The sequence below is a fragment of the Ostrinia nubilalis genome, chromosome 5, assembly GCF_963855985.1.
Source record: "Ostrinia nubilalis chromosome 5, ilOstNubi1.1, whole genome shotgun sequence".
Lineage (NCBI taxonomy): Eukaryota > Metazoa > Arthropoda > Insecta > Lepidoptera > Crambidae > Ostrinia > Ostrinia nubilalis.
Window position 1 is genome coordinate 10,451,902 of NC_087092.1, and position 26,158 is coordinate 10,478,059.

A 26,158-nucleotide genomic window follows, 5' to 3' on the forward strand; every position below is an offset into this window, starting at 1 on the left:
ACTTTAACGTGACTCACACTGTATAAATGAGAGACAGCGTCTAAAGAATGAGCTTGACATTTATGTTCCACAATGTTAGAGAATAGTGTACTGAAATATGAACATGATGTCGAAAACCTAGAATATAAATTATGTAATCTTAAGAAATCTTTGAACACAATGTCTGAACGGTATCAATGTACAAAAAAAGAGTGTGATGAACATTTCCAGGCTTTGAAAAAATTTATATCTAATTGCAACTGTCAAAATTCTATCCTATTGGATGAATCTTGTACAGATAGTTTTCAGTCTGGTTGTGAGTCACCACCTACTCTAAACACCCTAAACAAAGACTACTGTCCTAGGATATCACACACATTTACCAGCGGCTCCCCAACTAAAAATATTGAAAAAACCAACATAGTAATGTTCAGTGATGAGTTAGGCAAAAATATGGGCCAACTTATTAATAGTTACTTGGGACAAAGTGTAATCAACCATTGTTTACCGGGTGCTTCCTATTTACAAATTATGAGAAAAATAACAAATTATTCGTTCTCAATAAATACCACATTAGTAATTTTAATAGGAAATAGGGGCAATGTAGGCAAAAAAGACCTACTAAATATTTTTGATAGCTTATGTTTACTTAATGTAGATAAAATAATTTTGTTCACATTCCCCTACAGTAGAAGCTTGCCACAGGACGAAAATAATTTAAGATATAAATTGAATTTGACATTGAATACACTGACATATAATCAATGCAAATTCCATGTAATTGACATTAACAATTATTTAAAAAATAAATGTTTATTGACAATAGATAAATATAATTATCTAAATAAATATTGTAAACGACGAATAGCGAATTCGCTATCATATTTTATTAAATACTAGCGGCCGCCCGCGACTTCGTGCGCGTGGATCTCCGTTTTACCCCCCCTTCATCTATCTTACGCGGTTCAGATTTTTTCATACAAATGTTTTTTCCCGCTAACTCCCGTTCCCGTGAGATTTTTGCAATATCCTGTTGTAACTAAGCTTTTAGTTTACTAAGGTACCTGCATGCCAAATTTCAAGAGTCTATCTTACGCGGTTTAGATTTTTCATACAAATGTTTTTTCCCGCTAACTCCCGTTCCCGTGGGAATTTTGCAATATCCTGTTGCAACTAAGCTTTAAGTTTACTAAGGTACCTGCATGCCAAATTTCAAGCGTCTAACTTAAGCGGTTTAGATTTTTCGTACAAAAGGATTTTCCCGCTAATTCCCGTTCCCGTGGGAATTCCTAAGTATCCTATAACCTGCCCAGGAGTATGAAGAATAATTGTACCAAGTTTCGTTAAAATCCGTCAAGTGGTTTTTGTTTCTATAAGGAACATACAGACAGACAGACAGACAGACAGACAGACAGACAGACAGACAGACAAAAATTTTACTGATTGCATTTTTGGCATCAGTATCGATCACTAATCACCCCCTGATAGTTATTTTGAAAATATATTTCATGTACAGAATTGACCTCTCTACAGATTTATTATAAGTATAGATTTAGCCATTAATTTGGCTAGCCAAACTGCTTTTATTGAGCAGAACATGGATGTTCGACCCTTGGAATCTGTTCCAAATCATAATTTAAATTACATCGTAAGACAATAGAGGATAACTCTGGCATACAAAATTCGGGTACAAAGAAATTTAACGGTTTTAATTTAGTGCATCAAAATGTACAAGGCTTCTCCGGCAAAGACTTGGAAATTGAGTTATTTATCCAAGAATTGAATATTCATGTCTTATGTTTAACGGAACATTGGCTCAGGCAATATGAACTAATGCTGAGCATTAATAGTTATAAGCTTATTAGTTCATTCACTAGAGAGTTAGCTATTCGTGGAGGGTCACTAATATTAATCAATGATAAATTAAAATGTAAAGAGCGTAAAGATATTGTATCTCTCTCTGTTGAGCGAACCATTGAGCTGTCATGTGCTAAACTGGACGACTATGTTATTGTATGTGTATATAGACCCCCATCTAGTAACTATGAATTATTTGAAACCACAATGGAAGAGGTACTTAGAAGAGTGTGTAATAGTTCAAAGAAAGTAGTTGTATGTGGAGACTTTAATATTAATATAATAGAAGATTCCTCTCTTTCAATACGGTTTTTAAATTTATTCAAATCTTTTAACTTGTTAAATCTTTTCTCTGAACCAACTAGGGTGACTCCAACATCAGCTACTTGCTTAGACAATATATTCTGTAACTGCTTAGTGCTAGAGAAATCAATAATAAATTTTGTTAATTCTGATCATTGCGGTCAAATAGCGTCATTTCAACACCATTTTGTGCCATCGAGCAAGGAAATAGAATATAGACCAGTCACTGCATCCCAGAAAGACAAATTTAAATCTCAAATATCTAATAAGGTCCCACTTTTGCATTATTTTAACTGTAGTATAAATATTTTATATGAGCAATTATTTGAATTAATTAAAAATGAGTTCAATAAAACTTTTCCTAAGAAAACAATTATTATTAAAAACAATAAAACTAAATTCAGTGACTGGGCTACAGTAGGTATTTATATTAGTAGGAAAAAAATGTTTGAATTATATGGTAGAAAAGCCTATAGTAGCGACCCGGACTTTATAGAATATGTAAAAAAATACTCGAAAGTTTTTAAACAAGTTTGTACTATGGCAAAATCTATTTACATACGTGACAAAATTAAAAACTCTGGCAACAAAATTAAAGCTACTTGGAATTGTATTAATAAAGAAACTTGTAGAATTATATCTCGGGATGACACATTCGCATTAAAAATTGATAATAAGTATATTAAATGCAATGATAAGGTAGCAAACGCATTCGAAGGTTACTTCTCAAATGTACCAATCATAACAACAAGCAATCTTAATTCATGTTCATATCAGGCAATGTCTCTTCTCGAGGGTTGTGTTGATGTTTGCAATAGCCCATTAAAATTTAGACAAATAGACCCCATAGTTATTATTAAAACTTTCAAAGAACTAAATATAAAAAAGACAGAGGATATATGGGGCATATCAACAGACATAATAAAACCCATCATTCCTCTTATAGCTCCCCATTTAGCTCATATCTTTAATGAATGTATTAACGAAGGTCAGTTCCCTACCCTGATGAAACATAGTAAAATCATACCATTATTTAAAGCAGGAGACAAAAGTGACCCATCCAACTTTAGACCTATATCGATACTACCTGCGCTCAGTAAAATATTTGAAAAAAATATTTTCAATCAACTACTGTCTCATTTTAACTTAAATAAACTGTTTCATGAAAAACAATATGGGTTCACAAAAGGGAAAAGTACGACCGATGCAGGGGTTGCTCTTATCAAACACATTTTCGATGCTTGGCAGGAGAAAAAAGATGCTATTGGTGTATTTTGTGACTTATCGAAGGCGTTTGACTGTGTTGATCATCAAACTCTGTTATTTAAGCTAGAACATTATGGCGTATCAGGCAAGGCCTTAAGCCTATTACACTCTTACCTCTCAGACAGATTACAAAAAGTAAATATTCACGGAACTAACTCTTCGGGCGCCTCCCTAAAAATGGGAGTGCCCCAAGGCTCAATACTGGGACCATTGCTCTTTCTGATTTATATAAATGATCTACCTTTTTATTCAAAGGACCTTTGTGAGATAGTATTATTTGCTGATGACACTTCTTTAATTTTTAAAACTGACAGGCGTCAGGAAATATTTTACGACGTGAATAATGCTCTTTCCAAAGTATTAGACTGGTTTACAACTAATAATTTGCTATTAAACGCAAAAAAAACTAAATGTTTAAAATTCACTATGCCTAATGTCAAACAAGTTAATACTAATATTACAGTAAATAATGAACGCATTGAACTGATAAACTCTACTGTCTTTCTAGGTATTATCCTAGACTGTAAATTACAATGGGGCCCCCATATTGCTGCCTTGGCGGGAAGACTTAGTTCAGCTGCCTTTGCGGTGAGAAAGATCAGAAACTTGACTGATGTTGAAACAGCAAGGCTTGTATATTTTAGTTATTTTCATAGTATTATGTCTTATGGTCTTTTACTGTGGGGCTCAGCAGCAGACATAGAATCAATTTTCATTTTACAGAAAAGAGCTGTTCGGGCAATATACGGTCTTAAACCACGTGACTCGCTTAGAGAAGTTTTTAAAGAAATCAATATATTGACTGTGGCTTCGCAATACATATTTGATAACATTATGTATGTCCGTAAACATATACATTTATTTACTAAGAAAAGTGACGTCCACTCATTTAACACGAGACATAAGAATAAACTTGCTGTTCCATCATTTAGGTTGCATAAGATAGGTAATTCATTCTTGGGGAAATGTATTACCATATTTAACAAAATACCACACAACCTTGTCGAATTGCCAATAAACAAATTTAAGATACATATAAAAAATACCCTTATGTCCAAAGGGTACTACAAGGTTCGAGACTATATTGATGACAAGGATGCGTGGTCAGTTCAGTCTGCACAATTTGATGTACTTAAATTTGACTATTCTTACCGTTAGATAATTCCTGGCAATAAGTGGTGACTGAGTTTGTTCCGGCGTTTCTTCTCAGCACTTGCCATATGTTTGTCTCGAAGCGCTGGTAGGGCCCAAAAGATAAGGAGACATGTAAAGTGCCCCATAAGGGCTACCTTTTCTTTTTTTATTATTTTCTATTGACGTTCATAAGTGCCACTTGTGGTCTAAACTGAATAAATATTTTTGATTTTGATTTTGATTTTGATTTTTTATGTACTACTTTTAGCTACAAAACTATAAACATATGTTTTTGAAAAGCTTTACATTTTTGAGACTTTTTATGACAAAATTTCTATCGGTGTTTTAACACCTGGTCGCATAACCTGTATATTTATTAAAAGTTCAGGTCACGATATAAAAGACCGCTGAGACTTCACAAAATTAAGGACGTATTAGAAAACATTGACGACGATGCTCAGATACCGAATTACATAGCAATTTTACCACCAGAAAATGCTAATACAGAACCAACGGATGAATATTCTGGTGAAGAAGACCACGTTACCTTACAAAATCTTCCAGGTTAGCCTGGTTCCGTTTATCAACTATAACCTGGAAGATTTTGTAAGGTAACGTGGTCTTCTTCACCAGAATATTCATCCGTTGCTTCTGCATTACTAGTTATAGCGTGTAAGTTTTCTATTGCTATTTTTCTTGAACTCCAGGTTCTCAACTTAGAGCCAAGACAGAAGTACAGTACGACAAGTCTTCTTCAGATAAAGATGATAACATCCCGATCTCTGAATTTTTTAAAGTAAGACGAAATGAATCTAATGATGCCTCCAATGCAGTTAGTTCTTCTGCCATGAAAGTAGGTACCTACCTCAATCACAATTACAACAATGCAATGCAATATAGTGCAAGTAGGTACCTACCTTCTGTGAAAGTTCTGTGCTAAAGTCATACTCCGAAACCATATTTATGAAGAATGGCGCCACAACCAGGGTCCACGGAGCTTACATCCCTATGTACTACTTTACTTACGAGTACTATAAGCAATTGACATGTAAAATTCGCAAGAAAAAATCAATTTGGTGTAAAATATGCGCCTACTAAAGCTTCCTAGGCTATGATTTATGTCTTACCATATACCTACCATACCTCTGAATAAGATTTTGGTATTTTTTTTAAATAAATGAGTAACTTACAACTCGTTTTTAACTCTTAAACCTAACAAAATCATAGTATGGTTTTTGCTCATAGTAGTAGTCCATTCTCCGACCAGGTGTTAAAACACCACCCATTTTCCGGCTTTTCCAGTTGACGAATAATTTTTCTAAAATTTTTCTGTGGACACTTGACCTCTATTAAGAAACATACTAAAATTTTATAAAAATTGACAAGTATAAAAAGTTTCAGGAGTATCTGGGTTAATAGTCACGGAGTGATTTTAAATAGCACATTTAAGCTAAAGGGAATTAAAATATAGTGCGATGCGATACTTAGATTACTAAAAGTGAATACTAGGCACAGTAAATAGAGCTAAATAAACCTCTCTTTTCTATACAATTGCGAATTTCACTCTAGTATACAAATTATACAATCTGATTTTTTCACTTAACTTTTCTCTCTTTTTCAGTTGAATTCTTTTGAGTAATCATGAGTTCTTCGTACTCATTCATTTTAATATACAATTTCGTTTACCATAACCAAATACAAAAGAAATAAAAACGTAATTAACCATAAATGTATTCAAAAGAATGGCAGGACTTTACAAATTATACGAACTTTTACAAGTCGTTAACGTTCGTGGAACTGAAAAGAAATAACAGTAAGTACCCACCTACCATGTAAAATAAGCATTTTACAGTAAAACTTAACTTTATTTTAGCTAAATAACCTAAAATATTCTCAGTATTTTGTCTAGTCAGTTTTATTTGCCATCAAATCAATAAAACATTTGAGCTTCAAGTCTATAGAATGAACAATTCAAATAAGCGAAGTGCTGAAAATATAGCCTGAAACGATCTCTAGTGTGACGTAAAAAATGAATTCATTTGTTCCAGTTGAAAGTGGAATCGATATGCGCAGGTGGCGGTAAGTGTCCCGAAGTACGTGCTCCAATCGAAAAGGGATATCGAGACATTACAATAAAAGAACTGCCTAAAAAACAAATAAAAGTCAGCTTCAGGTCTCTCAAATGCTGTGGAAAATGGAGACTGATGAGCTAAGCACTTATATCGAGTAACGAATGATTAGAGTTTAATCATTCGTCCGCTATTGAGATCCACTAGTAGATCAGATTAAGTAATGCTCATTTGAATAATGTATTCATCTTCTAGTGCTTAAATTTTTTTTAGGGTTTGCTATTTTAAATTCACGATGTATACTTATTTCGGGGAATTCTGTTTTATTTCCCTTTTCCAATTCGCCCAGACGACACGTGAAGGCAGATATATCATCTGGTTAAGAGACTGTGGTTGCCAAATAATGCTCAATTCGATAAGCTACAGATACACACGATCCATCTCTCTATGTCATCGGCTTGACACTGTTTTTGTTTTGCCTTTGGGTTAGCCTATTCGGTTCTGTTCAATAAAATAATCATGTAATACCCTATTTGACACAAATAGCGGCAATTTTAGTTCATAATAGGACCAAGGTTGAATTGAAACATCTGAAAATATATTTCACTATTTATAACTAACTGATTTGTTGTTACAATAATATGGATTGGGAAAAACATTATTCAAAGTAACAGTCCGCATTGTATTTCATTGAAAGTCCGAGTTTGTTCTTTAAATACTTAGATCCTTGAACCGCTTAAATTGTGGCGTTTCATTTTACATTAGTTTCATGTGACAGTTTTATGTGGGGTGCAATAAAGAGTTACCTATCTATAAATATCTAAGGACTAAGTTACAGTCCTAAAACGTCTGCCTATTTCAATTTTATTTCATAGCAACATTCATCATATGAATATTTAATTCGCTATATAAATGTCCTACGATATTAATATACCAGAAAGGAATGAAAATGAAAGCTATATTAAATCTAACTCACAAAAGGCAGCAAGGAGCAATCCTTTGCGTAAAGTTTGAAACACGACAAGGGTCCAGGATTTTGGCTGTCGACATTAAAAGTACCTAATGTTAAAGAGAAGATCGTTAAGGTGGGTTCTTCGTCAACGAAACTTAGGTAACTGCCCGGTGCTTTATTTTTATTTTGTTCTGTGTAATTCAACCTGCACGGAAAAAGTTGTGAGAAACATTCCGGAATTTTTGTGAGTCCTAACTTTAAATAATATCTCTTGTTTGAACAGAATATCATGCGCCCAATTATTGATTTTACAGATGATTGTCTTTCAATTTCTGGGTTAGGCATAAACGATCAACCCGAAAGAATACGGGTATTACGGTTATTGTAGGTACGAATTGAACTGTAAGAGTATCTGCCGTTATTATTTAATTAACATAGTTTGCTAATTAAGTATTATTAGTATGAGCCGTAGATGAAAATTATTAAATGGAACGGAAAATTGTTTAATTAACCTGTTTCATAAATTAGATCCTAATTGGCTAAAATTCGTCTGTTAAAAGGTCTGCCACTGGAATCCGCACCTAGTTCTTAATGATCGGCTTAAAATCCACTCTTAGTCGCAATTAGTATGCGGCAGCACTAATTGACCGCAAAACTCTCTCTGATAATATGTAGCTTCACATTCATAAGCTTCCCTTTATATGCGATATAGGAACCAATAGGGAATAGGATCCCGATTCCCGTAGTATACGACAAAAGATCGTCCTAAGAAGTTATGTAACATAAGTGACAGGTTTAATTCCGTTTTTTTTTTTGCGAAATGTAACGAATATCTTTGTTGGTTTCACAAATCTTTCACGTTCGCTTTCAATTTGACAACTTACTTACATCCATGCTGTAAATCCTTCTTAAATCCAATTCTGGTTTCCTATATTCAATCCTTATCCAAATTCGTCCCTCAACTGTCAAATTTTAATATGTTTTTGGTGAAAATATCTGCGGTTGTCGATGTTTTATATGTTCGTATTGTTCTATGACTATTTAAACAATATTAAAATCTAAACGAGGATTGAATAAGGAAAACGGGCGTTAAACTACACAATATTTATGGTCTATTCCTTGGCCGCGTGACACTGGCCACTAAGAAACGCCGTTCTTTTTCGGCAAATAATACCGATATTCTTTTGTTTTCTTTGTCTCGATTTCCCGCGCAATACTTTTCCAGAACCCGAATGTCATCGCCCTGGCGTGAAAAGTTCTGTGCTTAACTGACTTTTTTATTCACCAGGTGACTTGATGGATGTGCTAGCCCTGTTCACGTCATCAGTGAACTTCGTGCTGTACTGCAGCATGAGCCGGCAGTTCCGCTGCACCTTCGCGCGGCTGGCGCGCCGAATGCTGTCCGCGGCAGAGGAGCCGGCCAAGTTCGCCACCAAGCTGGAGCCCACAACGCAGGTATCGGATGGAGGCTTCCATTGTGTGAGAGACTTTCGACTTTTGCTTGTTAGACTTATGGCATTTTCGACCGCTGCCAGTTAGCTTGACAGCTCAAATATTATAACTTGCTAGTTAAGCCTCTGCTTGCCTATTATTGAAAAGTTAAATAATGCAATGACCCTGCACTTATCGAACACTGAAACTCGTATTCAGAAATGACACTCAAGTAGGTTAGTTTCGATTGAAGTTTAAGCTTCGTTTCAATAGGGCCAAGACTACATATTGATTCAGTCTCTGTTATACAAAATTGCGGAAATCTATATGGACAATTTTATGAACACGATTTGATTTATTCCTCTTAAATATAGTATAGTAGATACAGGTAGGCTTACAGGGTATAATTTACTCCCGTCTGGTTCCCCGGTGATGAAAGGGGGCCAGTGGAATTAGGTCGTATAATTTCTTCGCACATTGTTTCTATGTGACTAGCGTGCTAAAAGTCCAGACTGGGTTACGAGGAGAATAACAAGCAAGAACATTTACTATTTTTAGAAAATTTAATCGATGTAAACGGAACTTAACACTTTTAGTTGCAATATTTTATATTTTTGCACCAACAATGTTTATTAAGATGTTTATTAAGATGTTTATTAACAAACAAACCCAAAGCATTGAACCTTAATTATGATTATAATAGAATGTTTGTGGTTTCCCCGCCGTAACCGCAATCTAGAATAATTCAAAGGCAAAGTTTTTCAGTTGAAACCTTGTACTTTGCCAAATTGTTACAGACATAGGTAATTACCTACGTCTATTGTTATAAAAATATTCCAGTCCAATTATTACAGCCACATTTACCAAGAGATAAGCGTTTTGCTAAAGACATAATATTATTTTACCTTTGAACCGTTTTTTAATAAAATTTAATGTCTAAAAATATACTTAACTACATTTTGTGACTTTTCTACGAAGTTGAAACAATAAAGGAACATCATTAATTAAATAAATCAAAAAGACGAGCAAATAATTAAAATCCGGTATCTGTCACTCACACAATGGAAGCTTTGACTTAGATAGGAATACGAGTATAAGCTTTGTTTATATTACCTATCGTCTTACAAAATGTCATCCAGCCTTATTAATTGATGTCACCTAATCTGAGAAATGCTAAGAAATATTTACACCATGCGTTGATTTTTTTTTTATATCAAAACAAAAGTCAAGGCAAAACATTTTAGACATTTGATTATGCTTATGAAGTAACAGTTACATCAGTTACAATTTCAAAAAGTTCGTATTATTGTGTTAAAATAAAACTATCACCAAGTAGCCCAAAATGATAAAATCAGATACTTACCTTCTATCATAACTAGATCTCACAAAATTGGCATCATCAGGTTTTCAGTAGCACAACTTAGACATTTCCCCACTAATTTAAATATGATACCCTGTGCCTCAAGATCATATACGATTACAACCTTAGAAAGGTAAGATGGTCACGATAATGGCCCTTTCTAAAAATGTTTTGTATCTAGATAAGTACACGGAGTTACGTGATAGTAAAAATAAATGATTTTCCGCGAAATAAAACAGGATAACATCTGAAGAAAAGTCTAGACAAGTTTCCTTTTGGATTATATTGTGGAACATTTCAGTGAACATTTTTCCTGCCTATTGTAGTACGTGGTTATTTGTCGGGGAAGAATGTGTACCTACTACAATTTGTTCTATTAACCCATCACACTGACAGGGTTGGGGTAGACAGATTGAAGAGCTTTTTGCTGTTTTCATGAGGCACCTATATACTCGTAGCCAAGTATTTCTTAAGGACTGTTTTTGGAATTGTTAGGAATCGTTTGTCTTATTTATTTGATTGGCAGGCATTAACATCCAAACTAGGTGTCCTATACTACAAGATGCTCAATTAAAGATTTTTTAACAAAAAAGCTAGTTGGTGTTAGGTCACATAAAATATTCGATAGACGTATGGTCATAAATCGCCACATTTCTCATTTCTCACACAATTAGAGTGTTTATTTTTGTACTTTTACTCGACTTGATCTTACTTAGTCCTGAACAGAGGTCTTCAATTTATACAAAGCTCCTTATCTGAGGGTTCAAAAGGATTATCCTGCCATTCTTATCCCTCTGCCTGTAAACCGAGGTTGAATTTGGGGCATGTCTTAAATGTAGGCAATGGAATTGACTGATATCAACTTGTAATTGCTTGAAATGTTGTAATAACAGATATTTTGCGAATTGTTTTTTCGAACATATTTTCATGTTACTTCTATTTTGTAAAATCACGTAAATAAAACTAGGTTTACTCTAAATATAGTTTTCATCAAAACACTTCGTCAGTATTCAAGACGTACAGTATGTAGTGATAAAATGAACGCCTTTAATTCGACCTACATAATCTGTACGTGAACTACGTGTGGATCAATAAATGGAAATCTCATAAAGTTGATGTAGTTTGTTGATCATTAGTATGCAATTTGAATTATGTAGGCAGAGCCGTACTAACCGCGACTGATCCATAAGGCTTGCAAACAGAATTATTGTAGGACATTTTTAGCTTTTAGCAAGTAAAAGCTTTCCGTTCATTTTCTTTTACTATAATATCCATTCATATTGAAGATTCTGCAGAATATAATGTAGGTGTTTTAATTAAATCTGATCTGAAATACGGATGTCGGATACCTAGATAAAGTACTCGACGTTCAGACGGCAATGAACGTCATAAAAAAGAACGGAGCTCAAAACTTTCAATTTCAAGCGTAGATTAAGGCTTGATTGGTTTTGTTTGAATATTTATTAGATCAATCATAAGACAGAATTTATAACTGACGCAGAAATGCGTAAAGTAGTGGCTTAATGGGTCCTTTTTAGTGACTCTAGACTTTTTAGGACTAAGCGCTCCTGCACACGACGCGGCAACGGCGCGGCGGCGGCGCGGTGGCGGCGTCGTGTGCAGGAGCGCTTATGGATTTTTTTGTGATTAGTTTTTTAAGTAATTAGGTTTTTTAGAAATTAATTAGGTTTTTTAGTAATTAGGTTTTATAGTAATTAGGTTTTTTAGTAATCCGGTTTTTTAGTAACTTAGGTTTTTAGAGACTAGGTTTTTTAGTGACTCAAGGTTATTTGTGCCTAGTTTTGTTGTTTTTTCTCTAATTCCCAGGACCCAATAGTGTATCAATACAGCCCTGCTAATCCTGATTAATGAGCGTGATCGAGTCAGCCGTCCGGGGCTAAACATTTGCAAACTAAACGTTCAAAGGATTATCTGCACACCCGCAACTGTTTAGTTTCGTATGTGTGAATGGAAATTGGCAGAAATCAATTCAAATCAGTTGCTTACACTTAGAATTTTGGGCTTAAGCCTATTTCTTTAGGGTTAGGGGAGTAGTAATTGCGCTTAGATGAAAAGGTTTTCTACGTTGGATTTAGCCTATGAATAATGTGATTGATGCGTCATTCGTCATTGTATGAATGTTGAATGATGATAGAAACAGTGTGATCCCGACCGTTTGGTGTATCATTGATCAAGCTTACGTTGCGAGGAGAATTTGGAAACAAAAAATCCCAAAATTGCTCGCTCTATAGGCCAAGTAAGCACCAGATGGCGATAAATAAAATAAGCTTTCATAGTTATATACAAGTTAGGTCAACGATATTTTACTCCAGCCTAAAATAACAAAGCCTCATAAATAAATAGTTTCTCTGTATTCAAATTCTTTTCACAATATATTTAAGGAACGTCACTGTAATACCTACAAACCTATTGTTTACATTTGCCAGATGCTTATCTAAGCTAGATAAATGAAAACAATAATGATGACCTGTCAAACCCCTAACGATGCTAATGGATCGTTAAGGTGTACACAATATCGGTATAGTTTGTGACAGGTGTTCCACCCATTACACAACGAGTATTATCTAAACAGTGATGTTGGTAGCAGATGGAAAATAGATAATTATGTGCGCATTTTCCCATGAGTACTATCACAGAATAATAATAAGTACTACGTACAGAAGTTTTACTTCGCGAAGGTACCTATTTAAAAAAATGTATGCTCAATGTCATTAACAATATGGTGTAATTTAGCCTGTCTCAAGAGTCAAGCACCATTTTGTTGACAAACGTCAGTGATCGGCACTGCGCCGAAGCTATAGGGCTGACTTCGGTAAAATGATGTGACGTGAGGTGCCAAACTGCGGAAAATGGCGGAGGAAATATATGATTTAGCATGAATTATCATGAATAATATTAACTACTTATTTACCTCTCAGTGTCTAGATGAGGCAACTTAAAAAAGTACATTTCTGTGTTTTTATTATTATTTAGGCAGTTAAATACTGCGCAGTATTTAGTACACCATTTTCTTTATTTTCTTCCATCATACACAAGAATACGCGTGCGTGAGTCAATGTTCGCTCGTATGTGAGGCCTTGTCGAATAGTATCCTGTAGGTGGGCCATCGTACGTGTTTTGTTTTCGATGCAAACTCGCGGAGATGAACAGGCCTGGTACTATTACATATTTCAGTACGTATATTACGTACTTAGTCCCTTTTCACACGTCCCGGTTGCCGGCTAACCGGCGCCGGGTATCCGGTGGTGAAGTGTATGGGCATGGTATGTAGCTTTCACATGTTCCGGCGTAATTAATCCGGCATGCCCATACACTTCACGACCGGGTACCCGGCGCCGGTTAGCCGGCAACCGGGACGTTTGAAAAGGGCCTTAGTGATTTCACTGATAACATTCTCGACCTACGTAAAGTACCTAATTAATTACACTGAAAAATTCTTGACTTGGGAGGGCGATCAATTTTATCAAACAAATAAAGAAAAAGTTACAGAGTTCTTAATTGAAGACTGCCCTCCGACACGTATAGCGTGGGTCGACCATCTAGCTAGATACCCGATGGATAGATCTGATTTGGCTAGACTAAGCCCTTAGATTAGAACACTGACGGTAGCTACTTCCTTGGCATCAATGGGATAGCCTAGATTTAGATTAGAGATTTATACGAAAAAATTTGGAAAGCTTTTAAAAACTTACCAGTAGACCAGCGTCAGGCCAGTGCTGCTGCCACACCTGAAAAAGAAAGAAATTTTAATTATACCATTCATCTTTAGGAATAAATGAGCAAACTCATAATTCTTTTAAGCCGATTATTTCGATTGTAAGAAAATTGAAAATACTAGAAATAACTTTTAAATCAAAAAATCATTAATGCAAATACCTAGCTTTATTTAATTACTAAAATTAATAACTCATGAATATGCAATAAAGTAAAGTAATTTTAAGCAAACTTGTAATATAATTTACTAGTTAGTAATTATGCTAATAACTAGCTTGTACCCTCGATTTTGCCCGAAGCTTACGTTTACTTTTTCGATTTTCGTTCGGACATTTTTAAATTTTTTCTCTGCCGAATTTTGCGCCTAGCGATTTTATTTTGTTTTATTAGTAATTTTATGTAGTTTGTAACGTGTCTTGTTTTGTTCTAAGCGTCACCAATTGTTACAGGTCACCGGGCCGCTATAGCGACAAATACCCGCCCTGATCAGGGTGGTCGAAGAAAGTAATATGTAAGAGTTTTGAAAGGTGAGTAAGAACTGCAAATTAAAGGCAGTCGACAGCACCTCAGACTATACACATAGGTATATTTTTTGTTGCAAAATAGCGTCTATTACAACTGTTCCTTTTTTTTTTCGCCCGCAAAGTTTGTTGAGAGCAGACGTGTTATTCGTCGTGACAAGAGTGCCTTAAAGTGACTGGTTCAGTTTTCGTCATTGTGCTTTGTGACATAAGTGTTGATATTGTCTGACAATCGGTTCGGCTTAGCCTACCCCACTCAACGAAGATAAGAAGACAACACTATACATCTGCTTCATTCGCACATACTCGGCTCGCTTGCGAATATGACCGAACGCACACCACCGAAGTTCGCCTCTAACCCGAACTTATCAACTATTGAAGCGACAATGGATGACTCATTTATAAATATGCGTAAACGCAAGCAACCGGATGATGACATCGATTTACGGATGAAACTACTAGAAAAAAAGACGGATTTTATGTTCGAAAAATTTACTCGTATGATTGATGAAACTACAGCCTCCTTAAAATCAACTATAACTTCTGAGCTTACTAAAATCTCGACCTCCATAGATGCCATGAACGCGACGATCACTGGCCTGCGTTCAGACAACGCTGGCTTCAAGGAATCACTTAATGACATAAATACCCGATTAGCCGAGATGGAAAAATCGCTGGGGGCTGTTGATCTGCGACAGGACACATTAGAGAAACGAATGAAGGAGGTAGAAAACCAAATATCTGTAACAGCTAATCTACCTAACTCTATACAAACACTTGAGAACAAGTTAGCAACAATGGAACAACAGGCAAGAGACTGCAACATAGAAATTGTCAACTTGCCGGACAGACGGAATGAAAACCTTGTCAATATCGTCATGAACCTTGGAACAGTAATCAAACAACAGATACTGGCGTCAGATATAGTCGCAGTACACCGAGTACCTCACGCAGACCATAAAGACACCCGTCCTAAAAACATCGTGGTCAAATTCACAACCAGGGTGCTACGTGACAATGTTCTTTCCTCAAGTCGCTCAATGAAAGGACTGAGTACCGAGCAACTAGGTATCTCTGGGTCGGTACAAAAAATATTTGTGAACGAACATCTAACCCTACAAAACAAGCGTTTGTTTCGAGAGTGTCGTGACAGGGCCAAAAAATTTGAGTATAAATACGTATGGATTAAGCACGGAGTCATACTGGCACGTAAGTCAGATACATCACCGGTGGTCGCCATACGTATGGAACAAGACATTAATAAAATCAAATAATCCTCAACTAGTAAGGTATACTCGTAATCATACACACTGGCCATACCTACCTAGACAATATGTGTTTATTGTATTATTATTCCTCCATTTTGTATGCCTAAGCTTATATAATGTCACTGATATAATACTAACTAAATGTAAGTTATTTTGTAACTCTAACTCATGTGAACTAAAGTGTGAAGATAACTTTATTTCATATTTCAAGGTACAGGGTCGCTCATATCTCAAAAGTAAAGAGCTCGGCAGTAATAACCTCCATATAAATACTAGTAAATATCACCTAAATAGTCTACAGTTGCTAAAGCTATTAAAAACAAAGGATCCCTTACTAAATAAATCAAGTACACTGTGTGTAGTTAAACATTATTGGAATTACTTGTCATTATCCTTAATTTTTTTCTACCCGACAATTACAATTAATGCAAATGTAAATGGCACCAACTACTTTGTCTTAACAAAATTGAATCTGTCTAACTTTTTAAGCATATTAAATCCGCTAACTTATATATCACTTTACTTTCCCTTGGCATGTATAACAAATTACTTCTTCAATTTTAACTGTAAACTTATGAACACTATTTACAGAAAACTGTTTATTATCAGTAATAAAATTCGATACACATAATAACACTAACTCGTTATCTATTTATTACCAAAATTGCCGAGGAATAAGAACCAAATTAAATACGATCTATATGAACATTCTATTACATACTTACGACGTTATCATTCTAACTGAGACATGGTTACACCCTGACATATCTAACAACGAATTTATTGACTGCCGTTATATTGTATATCGTAGCGATCGAGACCGCGCGTCCACCCATAGGCGGGACGGCGGCGGCGTACTGGTGGCCGTGCTGCGCGTGCACCGTGCCGCTACCTGCTCGCCGTTGCCCCCCTCTGCGTCCCTCGCGTTCCCTCCCGTAATCGATCAGATACTCTTAGAACTAGGCGTAGGGAATTCTCGATATATTATTGGCGCATTATACGTGCCCCCTCAAGTAAATAACGAGGTATACAATGAATACTTTGAGAGTATGCGGGACTATTTACAAATGGCAGAGATTACTCATTTCTGTATAATAGGAGACCTCAATTTACCGTTTATTGAATGGTACGAAGACGGTGCACACTTGAAACCTATACAGTCAAGCTGTACTAGACCACCTAGCTCTTATTTATTAAATTTTATGTCTTTATTTAACTGCTTACAGATAAATACAATAAAAAATGATTTACAGAGACTGCTTGACTTATGTATAACGACCATTCCTCATAGTCTAGCTTATTCTACACCCATATCCCTAGTACCTATAGATAAACATCATCCACCTTTTTATGTTTTAATTCCTCATGATAGCGGCGAGACTCATATACCTCGCAAGCCACAGACGAGATACTGTTTTAGAAATGCGGACTACGAATCGGTTAATGGCGATATCTTAAGTATTGACTGGGACACTTTGTTTCACGATAAATCGGCTGAATCGTGTGTGGATCTGTTCTACGAGTCTATTTATAATATTGTACGCAAGCATGTTCCTGCTAGGGCTATTTCAAACTCACATTTCCCAATTTGGTTCACTCCATCGCTTGTTCATATCTTCAAAAATAAAAAGAATGCTTGGATAAAATGGAAAAAATATCGCAATGAATCGGATTACATAACTTTCAATATGTTTCGAAATAGATTTCGAAAGGAATCACATTTATGTTACAATAGATATATGAAACATGTCGAGGATAGTATCAAAAATAATGTAAAATTCTTTTGGACTTATATTAAAAATCGTAAAAATACATCAGATATTCCTAACAATATGCAATATACTACAGCTGAAAACCCGGAAGCCGTGTGCAATCTTTTTTCAGCCTTTTTTCACTCTGTATTTCAACCAACACAAGTTTCTGATAGCTACAGCACGGAGGATGTTAAGGACTTAGATTCAAAAACTCGTACTGAAAACATCATAAGCGAAATAGTCTTATCAGCTGATAATGTATTAAGAGAGCTTAAATATTTAGATACTACTAAAAGCGCAGGTACAGATAATATCCCACCTATATTCTTGGTAAGAACTGCAAAAACAATATGTAAGCCGCTACACGAATTATACAATAAGTGCTTAAGGGAAGGTGTGTGTCCCAAAGTATGGAAAGTCGCCAGAATCACACCAGTACACAAAGCCGGTTCTAAGAAGGACGTCGCAAACTATCGACCTATCTCCATTTTACCCACTCTTGCGAAGCTTTTTGAGAGGCGTATACATAATATCGTATATCCTCTTCTCCACAATAACATACTTCCACAACAACACGGATTCGTCCGTAGACGTTCTACCGTTACCAATCTTGTAGTGTACACCAACGATTTATTTCACAATATAGACTCCAACAAACAGACAGACAGTGTGTACACCGATTTTCAAAAGGCATTTGATAGGGTAGATCATAAAATATTACTAGAAAAAATAGCCTATAATGGTATACGGGGGAATCTGTGGAGATGGTTCAAATCTTATGTGACAAATAGAACACAAAAGGTGGTAATCAATGGGCACGAATCCGAAACTGTCTCTGTAACTTCTGGTGTCCCACAGGGCTCAATTTTGGGCCCATTCCTTTTTGTTGTTTTCATTAATGACGTCACTGACTGCTTTAAGCATTGCAACTTTTTATTATATGCAGACGACCTTAAGATATATCGTACAATTAATAATACTTCTGACCACCTCAAATTTCAACAAGATCTGGACCGATTTACGGAATACTGTAATAAAAATAAATTAAAACTAAGCTTGAATAAATGTAACTGCATAACTTTTACAAGAAAAAGAGTATTTACAGAGTATAACTACTCAATTTGTGGTGTCAATCTTAATAGAGTACAGCAACTTAGGGACCTAGGGGTTACACTAGACTGTAAACTTACGCTGGATTCACATATTGAAAATATTTGTAACAAAGCATACAAAATGTATGGTTGTGTCATGCGATCTGCTAACAATTTTAGGAAACCAGCTACATATCTTCATCTTTACAAATCTTTGATTCGTTCTCAGTTGGAATATGCCATATCTATTTGGGATCCTTATTATAATAAATATTCTGATAGTCTAGAAAGAGTACAGAAAAAATACCTAAAGTGTATGAACTATAAATGTTATCGTGGCCGTTTACCTTATTCTGGATTATTGGAAAGGTATGAGTTGCCCTGCCTTAAAACTAGGAGACTGTTATTGCAGGCTACCCTGCTTTATGATTTTTGTCATAATAAATATGATTAAATATGATTGTATCAGTATTACAGATAGGATAAGATATCAAGTACCGAGTAGGCCACGCATGAGAGCCTGCCGTACTTTTAAACTTTTTGCTAAAGATATATGTCGGACTAATGCTGGAAAGCGTTCACCATCGTATAGACTAGCGCAGATATATAATAAGTATTTTAATCATATAGATATATTCTCTTCTAAAATCAGCACATATAAAAAACTTGTATTGGATAAATTAACAGAAGGCATAATGGTTTGAATGTTGGACTAGGTTACGTTATAATTGTTTTTCTTTAATTATAGCTTCTCAACATACTTATAATTAAGTACTCATATAGTAATATGTGGTTAACTATGTTGGTTTCACAATTATCTAAGTCAGAATTGTATATAGCTAATAAGCATTCATTGTGTAAGCTGTTTGTTGACCCCAATAAATGAAAAAAAAAAAAAAAAAACTGTATAAGTTGCCACAGTGTTAAGCTTGTTGTGCTGTCGTCTGTACTTACCATGATAGGTACTCATGAACATTAATGAAGTGCCCTAGCACCAGTTCAGCTAAAATACTTTGTCATTTTCGGACAACTATGGATTTCACTAATGATGAATAAAGACTAAACGGTATTTTTAGTTCTAATGATGCTTTAGGGCTTATTGTTGAATAAGAATTTCAGGGTCGACCTCCCAGATGGACTAATGGCCTACTCAATTATAGAGTCACTCGCTGCTCATTGTGATGTTCTATATGAAACTAAGTCTAGTCACGTTTTTAGTAAAAATATTAAATCATCTAAATATTTCATTATTAGGTCAAATGGTTTATTTAAAGAGGCCTTTAATATTTTATGCTAAGCCTCTATTGAAATATTTAATTATAAAAGAGCGTGCCTAATCGAATCAAAGAGCCTAAAGTTTCAGCGCGGTTAGGTCAAATCAATTTAAAGGGTGTCTAAAGTAATAAATTACACAATTCAATAAATCAGTACTTTAACATAATTGTTTTTACTTTTAAACGCACTTTTGCAAATAAAGTAAATGTAGGTATTAAAATCTAAATGTAGAGAAATATGTGTTACAAGACAGGTGTGTAACAATAATAAATTACCTATGTCCAAATACTTTTTACGGTGAGAAAAGGTATTCTACCCTTATAAAAGAAAATCAAACCCCTATATTCGTATTCAGACAGCCAATTCTACTTATATTTCAATGGCTAATCAACCTAAGTGGTAGTACTGTTTAATTAAGTGAAAAGCTAAATGTACCGTTCCTATTTCGCTATTACAAGAAGTAATCATGAATGACTTGGCAAACTGAATGCTCTATGAAACTTATAAGCAAGAAAATATAATGTGAAATTGTGTTTTATACTTAAATTATTTATTATCTGTTAATTATTTTTGAATCGATTCGAAATGCATCGATGTGTCAACGAAAAATATCGATATAATAAGACTGTAAACGATACCGAAGACTAAATGCCCTCCAAGTATCTGCTGAAAATATGATAAACGAATCATCGTCCAAATTAACAGCTCTGAGCTTTGAAGTTCCGAAAGTGTCTCAAATTTATCATCGGAATACCATTAAATACAATTCACAGGCTGAGACAACAAAATTAGATTGCTAAACGTCTTTTCGAGACATATTGTTGATTGAGCCTCTCGATTATAGGTTTTTTTTTGCAATTACATAACGCAAATTAGGCCCTGTTTCGACTAAGACGGAGCGGAGCAGAGCGGAGAAGTATCAGGCTGTCAATTTTTTTTAGGTATAGAATTTGACAGCGGCGGCGGCGCGTTTCGGAGCGCAGCGGCAAATGGAAATAATGAAATCTGATTGGTTACTCAAAACACTTCTCCTCTCCGCTCCGCTTTGCTTCGCTTTGGTGAGAACCGGGCCTTGGGCCTATATCCTGTTATAGCGATGGTGTAACATTTGAAAATGTTATTTTTTTTTATTTTACGATTCAATGGATCATAAGTTTTTGAACGTAAATACGCTCGGGGCGAAGGGCGCGGGGAGTGCGCGCCGCAGGCGCAGCGTCTCGGCCAGAGACAGACTGCCACACTCGCCAGCCTCGCTTGAAACTTGAACTTGAGCACCCGCGTACCGCTTGATGCGGCGCGCGTCTTAATAAATCGATCTCGTTGGCGTTTTTTCATAGTGCGAGTTTAATAAAACTTTAATGAAACCTCACAGTTAATCAAACTTAAGTGTCTAGCCTACATTTCATCCCGTAACTGGGTAAGTTGTGCATCTCTTATTATTTGTTAAGATAGGGTATGTTCCTAAATAGTAATTAATGCTTTTTATAGTAGAAGTTAAGTGTTGTTGTAATCGCCCTTATAGCATAGATTTACGCTTATTAATATTTTAGCGAATTGTGTAGGTAAATTGGTTGGTATAAATTATGTTCCTTGAAGCGAAATTACTTAATTATTTTCTTATTAGCCATCAGTTAACTGTAACCGTTTCTGCTATCTACAACTGCCACTACATCCCAGTAAATTAAATGCCTAGACCTCTTCTAGTACTTGCTGGCCGTCTTCCCTAGCTTGGCTTATATTCTTCCGCCTGTTTGAAATCACCTAATCAAGATTCGTGGCAGTACAATCTCTCACCCCACACGAAGGCTAATATAAAACAATGTTTATGCAGGAATTACGGCCGGGCTCAGTTTGAGCTAGGACTTATTGTGGACCGTTCCGGAGGGGGCAGAGAAGTGGACATCACGGCGTCCCACGGGGACCGCAGGAGGCCGCACAGGGGAGTCTGGCACAAGTGTTACGTGGAACCGATCTTTTTACAACCTACCCACCTGTACCTTAAAATCAAATATTTTTAAACTTAGATTAATAAATTTTGTAAACTTATTTTGCTCGTTTTATTAATTCTAAAAATTAATTTAAAACGTGACAATGGATACTAACTTAATCATAGATTCGATGATGTGATTAGCCTATATTTGAATTCGTCGAAATATTGAAATTAAAAATATTGGACTGTGTTTGAATTTGGATCCTTTAATTCATATTACGGGTCTGAATATTTGTTTAGTGAAATTGCTTTGGAAAAACACTGCACAACTAAAAATATTACATTTTTGCAACTCTCGATACATGTACAGACGCCAGCACATTAAGCCAAACTCTGCGAGCTTTTGTATCGTTGCAATAGGTGCTATTTTTCAACAAAACTGTATCGTCTGATGTGCTGCTGATTGTACATCGTAGGTTAAAAGTGAAGGGTTTAAATTAGCTGTGCAAATTAATGCGGCGAGGACCGAATTAACCCAAAAAGGTTTTTCCTTGAATTATATGGATGATGTGTTGGCGTTGACTGAAGTGATGCTAAAAGTGCGTCACGTTATAAAAACAAAAAAGTATTTTCCATATAACGGAAAGCTTTACAAATTGCATCACTCGTTTGTTTAATAAATACCTACTAATCTTCGTAGTGATTTTGACTGAATTCAATAGATACTTAACACGTTGAGTGCGAAACCAGGTCTATAGACCTTGTGTACGTCTCGCTTACCGTGCGGCTAAGAAAATTATAGTCTTCCTTGTCGTGCGAAAGGCATAACTTCAATTGGGTCCGGTGTAGGAAAGTGATGAATATATATCTATGATGTATTCTTAAAATAGAATCCAATGATGTACCTACCTTAATACCAGGTTTTTAGACCTGGTACCGCACGGAAGTAATAAAATGTCTTCACAATGCGAAACCAGGTCGAAGCGCCTTGTACCCTGCGCACCTGGTACCGCACCCCACGCTAGCTTCATGCAGCCAGTGTTGCCTCGCATTCGTAAGAAACGCACATGTCGACATGGCGTCAAGAGAAACAAACAAAATCAAAACTGCAAATTGATTATAATTTAATTTGATACACGATTTATTGCTAATTTAAATAGTTTTTCGTGACAAATATTTGAAGTTGTAACTAAATGTTATTAAATAATATGTTTTCTTTAAATATAGCTTATTTAAGTATTTATGCACGTATGTCTTATTTGTAAAATATTTAGACTAAATGATTAAAACATCTTTGTTTGTTACTTTTTTAAATTTTTATTAAAACTTAATTAAAACTATCGATATTTGTATTTCACATCCCTAGAATACCCACCAGACTCCCCTACTTCAGTGCGGCACAGGGTGCATAAGCCTTGTATTTTGAAAATAGCTATAATTTTTATACTAAACAAGTTATTCACGAACGCCTTCAGGTGTATGTCAATAAATGCATTATTATTAATATTCAAAGAAAAAAAACACAATATCTATTAACATGAAGCCAAAAATAAAATTAATATATCTTAAATATTACAAGGTCTTTAAGCCTTGTGCCGCCACAATGTAAGTTTTAATACCAGGTTTACCGACCTTGTACCGAAGGAATGGAAAGTATTAGAAAGTTACTGCCGCAGCAAAGGTGTTAATCTACTTAATACATCATGAATTCCAACATAAAATAAGTACTTAATTTCAAGCACGATTAAAATTCGTGTGGGATCATTAATCTTAATTTAAATCTTAAGTTTAAGTGTAGCATGAAATGATCATCCACTAGTACTTCTTCAGACGCCTCTATAAAGTAAAAGTACCATCAAATGTCATCACTTTACTAAACTTTAAGTTGATATTGGATTTATTCCTCCTGCTCTCTACAATATTGTGGAACTTTCTAGGAGATTGTGAAAGTTATTGGAAAATTCCAGAAAACTTTAAACCAAATAATCAAGTATCATCTGCAAAAGTGATTTGAAATCATTTCTGTTGTGTGTATCGTTCCTTTTTTGACTTAATATACAGAATTTGATTTGCCTTTCAACTCTCTCATTTAGACTGTTTTATTTTTATTATTTTCTAATTATTAACAAGAACTGAAAGTCGGGGAAAATCCAAGATGATTGTTTCATTACTGACTGAAGTAGCTAATCCGGGCTTTGGAAAATATAAAATCACTCGGTTGAACTTAAGAAATAAACTTTAAACTGGGTTCGACAGCATCGATGTCTGACGCCCCGAGGGTTCATAAAGTTTTACATTTTCCTCTGAAATTGGTACCTCAAGAATGTTATGTCTAAATGAAGGCAATACTGGCTTTTACTACTTTCGTTGCCAAGTTTTCAGATTTTCACTTGAAGGTCAAAAACTGTATGATGTAGGTACCCACATTTATTTTTATAATTATTTCAAATTCAACTACGGGTTTTTCACGTTCCCTTTCCTTTTTTTCACGGAAATCATCAAAATGCATTCAATCAAAAAATATTCTATTGTCACAACTCGGTCGTTTTTCATCTTTTATTTTACCCGTGCGATTATAAATACGTCAATTAATCGTTGGGCGAAATTTCCCTATTTGCCCGTCGATAGCGTGTCGAGCCAGCGATAGCGACTGTCATTTATCATGTCAGCCGATATGAACGAGTAAAAAACTTTCAACTTTATTCGAGCAACGATCTCGAAAATGTTTCAAAGGCCTCTTACATATAAAACTTGTCGCACACAATATAAAATTTAACTTTCTGGCCTGTAAATATAGTTTGAAGGTTTTATTTTTCAACATTGAATTAATGAAATTACTTTCTTTTACAGGTACATAATCTTGCTCTCTAAATTAGTTGAAGATTACTATAGTTATTAACTGTATAATATTGTATTATTAGTAAGGCGATGTAAATTTCCTACTTCATAGAATTGTTATAAATTTCTTAGGTAGTTAAGTAGATTATCTTTATGTGTCTGTGTTTTTCTCTAGATTTTGTGTCTTATGAGCCATGACGCAAGATCTAGAATTCTCTATCGTCGCATTTGAGTAACAATCTGTACATTTTGTATTATAGTTGTGTATGTCTGAACAAAATTACTCAGAATTTTTTTACTTCTAGGGTCCAAAACGTTAATTGTATACTTTGTATTATAGTTTGAAGAGTAAAGTAGACTACGCATTTATGTCACGTTTAAGTACTCACTATTGTATACCCGCTATTTGCACTTACTGTCTTAGTGTATAGTTAATATGAATATTGACAGGGTTAACATAATAAGCGGGTAACGATTGCCATCATATTTCATCGTGTATGCAATTATGCATGTAAGATTAGACTTTTATTACTTTTTGAATAAAAATAAAAGTTTGTAAATACAATGTCTTAAAATGTTTGTAATTTTTAGCATCATTTCTACTTTATGTCATTTCAATTGTACCAAATAATGTGTGTTCACTGTACGCACGAATTTCAGTCAAGTAAAGTCAACGCCAAAAAAGTTTGTTTATAAAAATCTGTTTTATTTAAGATCCTTTCCCAATCGTCTTTGAAGAATAAAAAAACACAATCATAATAATAATTCTTATTATGTATAGAAGCAGTTTAAATTATTAAATAAATATGGTATGATAAGAGGAAAGTTAGACTTTTAAAGTGAAACCACAGGTGAAACTAACTCGGGTAACGAAACTATGGGAGTTCCTCTTTACTCTCTGTTCAAAGTTTAAAATACAAACCCAACTGAACTGGCTGCCTACCTCCACACAAAGGTTAATTTATGAATAGCAAACTAATTTAAGTTTTGAAATATTGCTCGTTAATTTTAATTGAAATTTAGGTAAGTACTGTTAAAAACAACTTTGAAATTAATGTTTATTTATAGTTTAATTCAAAGTAAAGGTAGGTTTGATGATTTTTTTTTTAGATATCGAATTCTGAACGTTGTAAGTATCGTCGAGAGAAGCCGTTATTTCATACCAGCCCTGCCAAGAGCTTTCCTGCCAGTGACACTAATTGCTAAGAGGGTAGGTAAGTATAGCACGCGCCAATAGTCTTTGAAAGCGTTGTACTCGTATATTACGATATAAATCGGCAGTAATAGGTATAGACTTTCTCCTGATAATAATTTTGCCCGGGGGATACAATGCTCTATGATAGAGCAAGGCTTCCCGAAAGATGCCTCAGTCGTGGCTTAAAAAAGGCCTTAGGG

The 26,158-nt window shown here is 35.0% G+C and overlaps 1 protein-coding gene and 1 long non-coding RNA gene across 3 annotated transcripts in view; both read left to right on the forward strand.

Moving 5' to 3' along the window:
* LOC135071909 (G-protein coupled receptor dmsr-1-like) overlaps positions 1-25,442 on the forward strand; it is an 82,924-nt gene extending 57,482 nt beyond the window's left edge. The window contains exons 4-6 of one of the 2 annotated variants that reach the window (XM_063965775.1): positions 8,849-9,039; positions 14,536-14,613; positions 24,776-25,442. In XM_063965775.1, coding sequence (XP_063821845.1) covers positions 8,849-9,039; positions 14,536-14,553 — 209 coding nt within the window. In that variant the 3' untranslated portion in view covers positions 14,554-14,613; positions 24,776-25,442. The remainder of the gene's footprint in view (positions 1-8,848; positions 9,040-14,535; positions 14,614-24,775) is intronic. The other variant, XM_063965776.1, reaches the window with a different exon arrangement.
* On the forward strand, positions 21,146-22,041 carry LOC135072262 (uncharacterized). Its single transcript, XR_010257386.1, has 2 exons — positions 21,146-21,412; positions 21,827-22,041. It is a non-coding gene; the product is annotated as an uncharacterized LOC135072262 (long non-coding RNA).
* Positions 25,443-26,158: the final 716 nt, after the last annotated feature.